This window comes from Tenebrio molitor, chromosome 8, assembly GCF_963966145.1.
Source record: "Tenebrio molitor chromosome 8, icTenMoli1.1, whole genome shotgun sequence".
NCBI lineage: Eukaryota > Metazoa > Arthropoda > Insecta > Coleoptera > Tenebrionidae > Tenebrio > Tenebrio molitor.
This window is the reverse complement of record NC_091053.1, coordinates 15,656,897-15,668,913: the sequence shown is the minus strand read 5'-3', so window position 1 is coordinate 15,668,913 and position 12,017 is coordinate 15,656,897. Positions and strand designations below refer to the sequence as shown.

Below are 12,017 nucleotides of genomic sequence, written 5' to 3'. Positions count from 1 at the left end.
CTCACTGCTGCTAATTCCTCTCTTAGTACTTTGTTCTCCTCTATTATTCCCGCCGCATCCTCTCGTATCTCTCTAATCATGGTTTTCATTTCATTATCCATTTCCTTGCTTTTACTTCCTTCTTCGCTTCAACTTGGGGATCTTCCTATTCTGGAACTCTTTCTGAATGGGTTTATTTCATATCTTCTTCCGACATCCTACCCACTTCTCTTTCTCTCTTGCTGCTTTCTTTCCTTACTTTCGGCGATTTCGTCATGCTCTCTCTTTCTTGCCCGCTGCTTTCTGCTTGTCACCTCTCACTCGCTCGTCGTTGTTTACGTTGATAATCTCTGCACTTTTTACACGTCTGCTCACTATCGCTGCCAGGGCAGCAATCCAAATCAGTCAATATTTCTAATAACATTTTCACATTGCTTTGTGGGTCAATTTATATTTGTTTCCCATTTAATAGATATCGGGTGTTCATTTATCCTCAAAGCTGGCGTTGAAGAATTGATTGTGAACGTACCACTTGTCCGTCTGCAGAGCAAAAAATGAGGTTAGATTAAGTTGATCCGTGATCTGTAATCCGTGGTGCGTTCACAATCGACTCTTCAACGCTAACTTTGAAGATAAATTTAAATGAACAGCCGATATTTGATTGCTTCTGTTCATCCAGTTATTTTGTTTTTACTCTTTAATACGTTTTTTAATTTGTATTTTCGTTTTCTCCATCTGTAAAATGTTGCACGTTTCATCCCCCATTTTTTTCCTTCTGTCATAACATAGTATCACAGCCGGATGTGAGATCTCGAGACGTGGGAACACCTTTTTCAATTTTTTTTTTAATTTACACATCTGGCGATCATAATATATAACGGTATTAGGCCGATATAGGTTATATAACAGACATGGTTGAGGTATTGTAAAATCGAGGCGGAGCCGAGATTTTATAATCAACCGAGTCTGTTATATCCATATCGGCCGTATGTTGTTTTATAGTTTTCTTTATACCAATAATACTTAACATTTAACGATGATTTATTTGTAAGACTGACATTTCTCTTTACTTCAAAAATTAAATTTAGTTGTCATCTATGCCGTAACCGTAGCAACGGTAGCAAAAATAACGGCCTCGGTCTGATAATTTTGAATAACGGCCTAGTCTGTTGTAGGTATCATATCAATCAAGCATTGAGTACTGATAAATCCTAATAACAGTATGGTATAAAGAAAAAAAATAAATCAGTCGAACGAACTAAGCTGCGAACAAAAAAGCCTACGTCTTAACTTATTTTTTTATTTGCCTAATGATATTAAACCTTCGAATGGATGTGGATGATGAAGTTCCTTCCTCCATACCACCTCCGTTGTTCTTTTGTTTGGTCTTCCGCAACCTGTTTTTCTTTCAGCATTTCCTTTTTTCTAAACGATTCAACGGTTTTCCTCACAGTTTGGGATTCGGTCAGTTTATTTTTTTTTTTTGTTAAATTTTCTGTTTTCTAAAAAATTTTTTGGTCTGCATTTTTCTTTTTGCCATATTACTCGTTGAAGAACGTTTGCGTAACACCTTAGAAACTAAGAACAAGTTTGTTTTTTTGTTCTTTTTTAAGATCTTTTCTATTTATTTAGTTTTTGGGGTTTCTACTATTTTCTTAAAATCCATAGTTCAGTCAGTTTCCAATTTATTGTTATTTCTTCCTTTTAGTGAATTCTTTTTTATAAAAATTTTCTAGTATGTAATTTAATTTTTTTCTTTCTTATCGCATGTTTCTTTTACTATCGGGTGTTCATTTAAAATAATCCTCAAAGTTGGCGTTGAAGAGTCGATTGTGAACGCACCACGCGTCGGTCTGCAGAGTAAAAACGTAAACAAGGCAAAAAGTGAGGTTAGATTTAAACAGCTGATCCGTGATCTGTAATCCGTGGTGCGGTCACAATCAACTCTTCAACGCCTATTTGAGATTTTTTCAATTTTATTTTTGTGTTATTTTTTAAATCAATCTGTCAATTTCCACTTTATCTTCATGTTTTATTCTTTTTTTTTCACTTATTTAAATTCAAAAGAATTTTACTCCAAAGTCTTTTGCCACTTGACAACTTTTTTCGTTGTCAATATTTCTTGTATTTACATATCCCACGTTTTTTTACGTTTTTTTTTTCTACTTTCACTCTCCTATTCCCAATTTAATTACATTCTTGGTTCGCCGTAGAGTTTTTTAAAAATTCAAATTAAAAAAAAAATCTTCGTCCTTCATTTGTTCTTATATTGGGCGTTCAAATGAAATCCTGGGCTGAGTAGGCGTTGGAAAAATTAAACCGTTTAGAACAGTGTAAAGTTTGAATTTCCCGCCGTTTGACACGAATGACATTTGTTTATGTTTAATCGGTACATAATTGAACATGTTTGTTTTCAGCAAAGGTTGCCGTTAGATATTTGGTTCGAGAATAGGAATCGTTACGTTATTCTATTTTTAATGTAAAACATTGCAAAGAAAGAAAAAAAGTAAAATTTTTTGGCTTTAAATTTTAGGTTAGCTGTCAACATGCTCCAATTAATCTACGCTTTAAAAAAGCACAACAATTGACGGTTTCCAACGCCTTCCCAGCCCAGGATTTTATTTAAACGCGCGATACATATTGTTATTAACCCCACGCGTGAGATCTTGGGGGCTCGTAACACCCTTCCTGTCCCCTTCTACTCTCAGGAGGCTTTCACCGAATTTTTGTTTTAATTTTCAGGTGGACAGTCTGAGGTACCACAACAGTCACACCCACCACTTGCGCCACCAGCATAACTCGGTGCCAAACAGTCCGAACGAAATGGACCTCGGTTTCAAGAACAACCACTGCAAGTCGGGCTCGAACTCGGCGAACACGTCTCCAGTCAGTGCCAACAAATGGGAGACGCACGCCTCCCCCGGCGCCGGCGACGCCTCCAAATCCTACAGCAACTTCGTGCGGACGAGCCGCTCCGAGGACCAGCTCCAGGGCCAGAACGACTCGTGCGGCATGAGCGCCGTCAACATCGACGTCGACGAGGACATCACCAGCTCGCTGAACACGCTGCTCGACACCCGACCGGAGACGGTCAGCGCTTCCGGTGACAGCAACAGGTGAGAGTGCACCCTCCGGGGGTGGCAACGATTTTTCCGAAACGTGTGTTCGGTTGCAGCGACAGGATAGTGTGGACGTACAACGCCCCCGCCACCGACCACCACAAGTTCTGTCACACCCTCTCGAACGGCAGCAGTTCCTCGCACAGCAACACCTCGCCGACGTCCTCCAGCCCGCTGCACTCCGGCTCGCCGGCCTCCCCCACGTCCGTGTCTTCCTCGGTGATGTCGAGCCAGTCCGGCTCCAGGAGGCTGCCCTACGCGCCGAGCGCCGGCTCGCAGCCGCCCGCCAACGGCGACTACAGCGTTTCGGAGGCGATCTCGAACATCTCCAGTCCGGACTACCACGACGACGACAGCATGGGCATCAGGGACTGCGTCATGGAGATCAGTGACCACAGTGACAGTGATAGTACTTTGTTGGTGTCGGAGCCGAGGCAGAGGCACAGGGGCGAGGGGGACCATAGGATTGTGATACAAGTGAAGGGACCTGACAAAGACAGTGTCAAGGACAGGGGGAAAGGGGCCTGCTGTGATACTAATCATAAAAATAAGGGTGAAGCGCAAGCGATCAGTTATCAGGTTGGTACACACGTTTTTCGTTTGTTTGTTGTTGTCGCCGACGACACACCACGTGCAGTTCTTGCGCGTCGCGGTGAGATAAACTGGAGTGACGGATTGGGAAAATAAGTGTTCCAGAGAATAATTCGATTTTATTAAAGGATTTGGGAAAGGGACTCTAGCACTCTAGGAAGATTTTCAAGGGCGACGAGTTCGCTGTAATCGTTTTGGCCAATCAAAATGCCAGAAATAATAAAAAAATCATAATTTGACACTTTGTACCCACCTTGACATAAGTATATTTGAATTGTCATGTGATCAAATTATATCACAGGAGTGCTTTGAAATGCCATTTGTTCAGTTTAAATAAGTATTATCCGTTCACGATTGTTTCAAATTCGGACTGTCTATGAAAATCTGACATTTTAGTTGGCAATATTGCGATTTGACAATTTTGGCATAATAAATCTATTTTAGGTTATAATTGAATTACACTGAATCAATTAGGGAATTGACAACGAGGAATATTTAATAACGAAACGTCATATGACAGGACCTGACGCCAATCTAACAAAAAAATATCGTGGCCTCCTGCGTGTTTAAAACAATCGTGAACGGCATATACAGTCGGAACGTTATAGATATGGATTGGGGACTTGTCGTTAAGTTGGCACTACCAGCAAAAGTAACTAGGCGCGCCAATAAGGTTATTGGAATTTATGACAGATCTCACTAATGTACAGTTCAATCATAAGTTTTAAGCGACCTTGAGTTTGACAATCCATATCCAAAACGTTTCGAGTATACATGTGTCGAGTGACTGCCCAAAGCACACTTGATCTGAAATTTTCGTTGTGGATTGAGCATTGCTAAATTCGCATTATGTTGGTTCCCTGCATGTCACTATTTACAAGACATAATCACATAGCCAAAAAATAAAATTATTTGACCTTGAAATACCTCATCTATCCTGAATTTACTACTCTAAATTCGCATTGTGTTGGTTCCCTGCATGTCACTATTTTAAGGCATAATCACATTGCCAAAAAATAAAATTATTTGACCTTGAAAAAGCCAATCCATCCTGAATTTGCTTTAGGTTCTTTTTACTTTTTCCTAATTTTTGAGAATTTTTTTTTGCGAACGACGCAGTGACAAGAAGGCGAATATGTATTTAAAAACAAAACTTCATGTGACAGGATTTGACGCCAATCTAACAAAAAATATCTTGGTCTGCTGCGTGTTTAAAACAATCGTGAACGTAATATACCGGGTGATCAAGAATTACTGAATCTGTTGGCAGTGAAACAATTGAAAAATATTGTTTTTTTTTTGTCTCGTAATTGGCACTGATCGGAAATTTTAACTTGACACGACATAAAAAAAAATTAGGTTATGTCGGTTATGTTTATGCTATTACAAAAATGAACCTTTGATGGTAAATGTCAAATTTGCCTGTCGACACTGTCAAAAGGTGAAAGCTAACAACCGGAAATGCGTTTAGATTACAGTGGTACCAAAATCATTCAAATTTTCATTGTTACCAACAGATTCAGTGATTTTTGATCGGAAATAAACAAAATTTGAGACAAATTACTCTTGATCAGATTTTTATATAGAGAACCAATATAACTGTCATCTGTTTCATTTCACCAAGGTGAAGTTGATCACACTTGAAAGTGTTCTTGAAAGAATTATGAAACCAAAATCTAAAAGATCTGATAAAGATATATTACTCAAGAATTTTATTTTAGGTCAAGTTAGTAGAGGAAAACTTTTCATTATGTTATAGTGGGTGATTCCCTTTCCTTTTTATCTCTTATTTGTTTCAATAAAAAATGAGATATTGCAAATGTCATTTAGTTATCAATGCTTTTATGTTATACAGGGTGTGTCAGAATTCCACCGACAAACTTTCAGGGCCAATTCTATGATCAAAAATAAGCATAAAACTCTTAATACATATGGGGTCAAAAACGCTTAATTAGCGAGATAATCAACAAAAAACGTAAAAACAAATACGATTTGAATCCCTTCGATTTTATGGGGTCATCTGTGTATTGGAAGTTTTGACAATTTTTGTAAATTGTACATAACTCATTTTTATTTTTGTACGTTTTATCAATAAATTCCACCTGATTGCTTTTGTTTCTGACTTTTTAGTCGATTATCTCGCAAACTAAGCGTTTTTGACCCCACATGTATTAAGAGTTTTATGCTTATTTTTGATCATAGAATCAGCCCTAAAAGTTTGTCGGTGGAATTCTGACACACCCGGTATACGAACTGAATTTTTGGAAACAAGTGTCAAATCCGAATCGTTGATTATAGTACTTTTGGCCACCCAGTTAGTTAATTTTTTCCGTGGTCCAAACCGCGTGGTTCAAGTGACCAATAAAAACTTTTATAACATCTTAACACTTCTTTATTGGTAATTTTATAGGCCACAAAACATCTTAATCGTCTTGTTAAACCGATATCGACGTGACCCTCATTTAGATGGCGACACGATAAAAAATATGCATATAAAAACATCTAGTACGTAAGTGTACATGTACACATGTCAGAAAAGTGGAGGCGTCAAGGCGACTCCCCGCGGTACTCCCGTTGATCTCGTCTCGGACAATCCGTCACGCGCCTGTGATTTTTTTCCAGATAAACGAATTTACTGAACAGAGCTGCGACAATGACGACGAGGCGACCAAGGACGTTGGGAAATCTCCGTCACCGCAGTCGTCGGAGGACGAGAGCGACGTGGAGAGCCTCCACAGTTTTCACTACTCACCTAAAGCGGTGGACTTGCCTTCTGCCATACGTTTGGCAAAACGTCTGTACAGCCTGGACGGATTCAAAAAGTCTGACGTATCGAGACATCTTAGTAAAAAGTAACAGATTCGTTGATTTTCGTCGAGATTCTTGTACCGACAACGTGTCTTTCAAATGTTCCAGCAATGACTTCAGTCGAGCAGTAGCCGAAGAGTATCTAAAGTATTTCGATTTCGAAAGCGACACATTAGACTTAGCACTACGAAAGTTCCTCAAACAATTCTCTCTCACAGGGGAAACTCAGGAAAGGGAGAGGGTTCTGGTTCATTTTTCTAAGAGATATCTAGACTGCAATCCCGGATCCTTCAACTCACAAGGTCAGTCGATTCCCTTTCTTTTGTAACCTTGCATCGTAGTCGGTTGCGGAGCGTCAACGTACTGTACTAAAGGTAAATCGATTGTAATGCATGGTGGCCTAACGACAAGGGGCTCGAAGATGATTTAATTTAATGGAAACTAATGCCCTTTACGATATAGTTCTGAAAATACTCTTTGGCTCCCTCCGGATACCTTAAATAGCACATTGAAACCGGAAAGTGACATGTGTGAACTGTCAAATGTCATATTTACAAATTTAGAAGAGGCGGCACATCTTTACGTCTATCATAATTCAAAGCCAACTACGGTGCCCGAAACATAGTTAGAAAGAGAAGGTAGAAAATACATATTTCGTTCCGTTTGGGGTGCCTCAAGGTTTAAGATTAATTCCTCATCTCTTCTCGTACGAACTACAGTTGCCTCCAAACGTAAAGCTTGCAGTAAACATTAATCGGCGAGATAATTGCGAAATAAAACGTTTTTATACTTGACATTTTATATCCTATCGATTTTATAGTTTTTCCACGACAAAAATCAATCATTACCGGTCACAATAATAGTAATTAAAGTGCCCCACTGCTCGGCTTTTTACGTTTATTCATCACGAAAAACATAATAGCAAAAAGTGCATAATTCCACATGTACAGTGACATCACAGAATAATTGGAACATTGATTAATGGAGACATTAAATTTTTTCCACCCACCGGGTCGAGTGTAATGTGTGCGGCGATTTTTTTAATTGGAAAATTGACAGTTCATTTGCGTGTTACGTACAAAAAAAAAAAAAAAATGAAAAACGAAATGACGTATTGTTTACGCGAACCAATGGAAACGCTTTTTGACGTAGGAAAATTTACGAGTTGTAAATTTTTAATTAGATTGAACTCAGGAAATGAGATAATGGAAGTTGTTTAGCCTTGGAGTGTTGGTTTAGTGTTACATAATAAGAATAAGCAATTGCATAATTTATTAAAAAAACTGACACAAATTTTCTCGGCTGTCATTATTATTGTCAAAGTTAGAATGACATTTTGACAGTTGGGACGCAACCAACAACGCACGCTCCCGCCTTTGTGGTGACTTTGTGCTTGTCTTGCCTAGATGCTGTGCACACGTTGACGTGTGCCATCATGTTGCTCAACACCGACCTGCACGGACAAAACATAAGCAGAAAGATGACTTGCAACGAGTTCATCGAGAATCTGTCCGGTCTAAACGAATCGGAGAACTTCCCCAGGGACATCCTGAAGCAGCTGTACCACGCCATCAAGAACTACCCCCTGGAGTGGGCGCTGTAAGTCTCTGCGAGTGTGTGGGGAGGGTTCGCGTTAAAGTGGTGGGATTTGCAGGGACGAGGAGGTGGAGGATGGAGGCGGACAGATGCAGATGAAGACCAACGACCAGATAGGACTCGGGGGTAACCCCTTCTTGGACGTTCCGGTCTCGTCGAACGCCGTCGAGTACAAGAAGGGCTACGTGATGAGGAAGTGCTGCTACGAAGCCAACGCCAAGAGAAGTGAGTCATTGGAAGTTTTATTTCGATCGAGAAATTGGGTCGAGCGTCCGGTGCGACGTTTTCGGTAGCGGTGAAGAGTCGCTGTCACTTCCGCGAGAAGTGACCGCAACTTTTCGTTCTCGCCGGACGCCCGGCCCACGACTTGAAGACGATTGATTTTTCGTTCGTTTACAAGGAGCAATCCGAGACTTGGCCGAAGCTTCCGAGAGAAGTTTCAGCTAAGCGACAACCAAAAAATTGCACTGTTTGGGCAGAAAGACGACTTGTTTTGATTTTTGGAAAAGTTCTTTTGATTTTTCTTTTTGTTTTGTTTTTTATCGTTAAGACATGACTGACACTAAACGATTAGTTATAGTGTAGCTAGTCTACTAAGTCTGCACAGCATGTTGCAATACAATATAGCTGTTTCGAAGGCCTTTGCTGCATTTTTCTAGCACCGTTTCACAAGCGTAGTTGGAAGATGTTTTATTGTACATTGCGGGATTTGGTGTTGTATCTGCACAAGGACGAGAACGGTTTCCGGAAGAACCAAATGGGCGACAATTTACACAACGCAATAAGGATACACCACGCGCTGGCCACCAAGGCGACCGACTACACGAAGAAGATGTTCGTTTTCAGGTTGCAGACGGCGGACCAGGCCGAATATCTTTTCCAGACGGGGTAAGGTTCATTTAAAAACAATATAAAGATTTTACTGTTGTTAAATAAAGTGTAAGAAGACGGTCGGTAGTAAGTTCGCGAATAGTGACGTCCCAAAATGTAAATGCCAACCTCACGTAAATAAAATTACTAAGTACGTCAAGTGTCAATACTGTCAATGTCAAATATCGAAGACTGTGTTGTTGGAAGCAAATATCGAGATAACCGAATAAAACAAATAAAACATGGAGATTGTGCATTAACTAACAGAACGTTTTGACGTTTTGATTGTGCCGTAATCAAAATATGTACGCGTTGTGTTTAATACATTTGACAAACATGGAGGCCAGACAAAGCTAAATTTTAGATAAAAAGGTGAACGCTTGCTTAAACTTCAAATTAATTTTGTCCATTTAAATCATGTCTTGGGGAGATTTGGGGGGTTAATGGTTGACAGGCAAGTAAAACTTCCGGGTTTAGCAGGATTTGAGAAAAATCAAACTAACCTACAACAAATAAAATGTTTGGTGTTACTGAACTTACCGTAATCTAGAATCATCAAAGATAAATCTAACAAAGCTCTGGAAACAATTTCGGAAAGAACAGTTGAGGAAATGACAAAATCGATGAAAATCGGATTGACTTAAACAAATTTGTCACTAGAGGTCGCTTTTTAAGACGAGAAATCTGCACGCGATGGCACAACAAGAGAGTGAATTATATTTTACTTTAATTCTTGTCAGAATTGCGATATTTAATATCATTGGATAGTTTTACTTTTAGTTGCGGCAAGAATTGTTTTAAATTTATTCAGCAAAATTGCAGAATAAAATATTGATGGTTTGTGTTTTCACGCAAACGAAATATATACCGGGTGAGCAACAATAACTGTTTCAGTTGGCAACAAAACATGAAATTGACAAACCTTTGAATTGTATCTATTACCATTTGTTTTATTGACGTTATTGACAGCTGCCATACATTTAAAATTTAAACGTCTTGGTTTTTGTAATCTTTTATTAATAAAATAGTTTTTTCGTTGGAACAAGACATAAAAGTCACCAGAATTTATTGCCAACTCAAACAGTAATAATTGTTGCTTACGCGAAATTGTCAACGAGAAATTATTCCTTAGATTTAAAGATATTCTTTACTAGGTTGCCATAAATTTGGTTAGGTTGGAGGCTATGTGGTTTCTGGTGACAAACAAAAGATATCGTAACCATGTCAAAAATTTGTCCTTGTAATAGTTGCAAATGGCTAATTTCTCGCCAACTAATAGATGTTTTTTCGTTTCTGGTTTCTGGCGGCATATTTAGTTGGACTTGCGCAAAGAATCTGTCAATTGATAGTAACCAACCTTGGGCATTCAAAATTTGAAAATTCCAGTTACATACAACATAATAAACGTAATTTCCCTAAAAGTCATTCTCTAGTGTAAATTCTACAACATGTGATGGGGAAAATCTGTCAAAGTATCAAATATCAGAAATGTCAAATTATAAGACGCAACAATACCTACTCGTAATTGAAGCGTGTAATACATAGTAATTTATTTAATGAGTGCGTGTGTAAATTGGGTTTTCTTGGCATGAGTGGGCCAGTTTAAAACGCGAATGAAACGAGTGCCATAAAGAGCCCAATTTACACGCGACGAGTTGAATAGAACGTTTTTTTTTTGTTCGACGAGCCCCTTAAAGGCTCCAAATCGCGTAAAATATTTAAAATTAGCTTGACGTAACAAATTTTGGTGCGTTACGAATGCATTTTATTTCAGTTTTTTTTTTAATGCATCGTCGCAATCGTAATCTTGAACAGTTTGCAGCTGGTTAATTTGTTGTTCCATCCATCACTGCATAGGAATCTTGATGAATGATAGAACTGATTAAAAATCTTCATTCTAGTTTTTCGAATAATTTGAGGATTAAGATAAAAGATAAGATGAGAAGGAATCAGTCAAATTACGCCGGAATAAATCATTTCTGTCAGAAGGAATGAGATTATTTATTTGTTTGATGCCAACAAGAACGGACTCGTTTGTAATTGCGCAATTACAAATGAAATATGAAATGCTTTTTATGAAATCGCCCAAAACAAGAATTTTCATTTTAACTTTTTGCCGATGTGAGACTAAAATAAATTGCATCAGACCAGATCAGATCACATAATACTTTGGCTTCGTTTCCTGCGTAAAAAGGAAGAAAAACGGAGGTTGCAGCTAATTGAAGGAAAATTGTGAACAGTCCAGAGCCATATTTTTTCAACGGTTGGCAACACTGGGCGGAAATTTAATTTTTCAATTGTAGCAACGAAAATTGTTTAAAATGCCCAAAGCTGTGACTAAATTTGTTTATCTGGTGGTAGAGCACAAAGCGTAAATATGTTTTGATTTGTAATTGGAACATTTAAAAATACTGATTGTAATATAAATATTACAATGTGACGAATTCGTCGATAAATAAGTGAGGTTATGTTTATGTCGTGAATTGTTTTTTTTTTCTGTATTTAAACGAATTCTTCCCCACGTGTCTCACATGGATACGTGTTCACCAAATAAAACCACGTGTCCGTGCAAATTTTCATTAAGGAATTAGACATACTAATCTGCAATCTACTTTTGCAAATTTATTGTTTCCAGAAAAATGAGTCATCTGTTTGTTATCAGTAACAACAATAATAACATTGTGCTTAAATTACCAAAAAATTGAAGGTACTTCTGTTACATAATGATAAAGCACAGAACGACACATTGAGTAATCTTAAATCTTAACTTAAAATATCGGGTGTTCATTTAAATGTATCTTGAAAGTAGGCGTTGAAGAGTCGTTTGTGAACGCACCACGGATTACAGATCACGGATCAGCTGTTTAAATTTAACCTTACTTTTTGCGTTGTTTATGGTTGTTTGTGTTTACTCTGCAAACTGACGAGTGGTGCGTTCACAATCGACTTTTCAACGCCAACTTTGAGGATAAATTGAAATGAACACCCGGTAGAATAATAAATTATTCTGAATTAGTTATTGTCAGTTTGCAGCACCCTTTGTATGTAAGATGT

At 38.4% G+C, this 12,017-nt stretch overlaps 1 protein-coding gene across 2 annotated transcripts in view; it reads left to right on the top strand.

Annotated features, from left to right (window-relative positions):
• Nucleotides 1-12,017, top strand: part of Efa6 (Exchange factor for Arf 6) — a 77,183-nt gene that overhangs the window by 58,248 nt on the left and 6,918 nt on the right. The window contains exons 5-11 of one of the 2 annotated variants that reach the window (XM_069056088.1): nt 2,722-3,095; nt 3,155-3,677; nt 6,312-6,541; nt 6,606-6,799; nt 7,904-8,096; nt 8,152-8,318; nt 8,732-8,981. In XM_069056088.1, coding sequence (XP_068912189.1) covers nt 2,722-3,095; nt 3,155-3,677; nt 6,312-6,541; nt 6,606-6,799; nt 7,904-8,096; nt 8,152-8,318; nt 8,732-8,981 — 1,931 coding nt within the window. The remainder of the gene's footprint in view (nt 1-2,721; nt 3,096-3,154; nt 3,678-6,311; nt 6,542-6,605; nt 6,800-7,903; nt 8,097-8,151; nt 8,319-8,731; nt 8,982-12,017) is intronic. The other variant, XM_069056089.1, reaches the window with a different exon arrangement.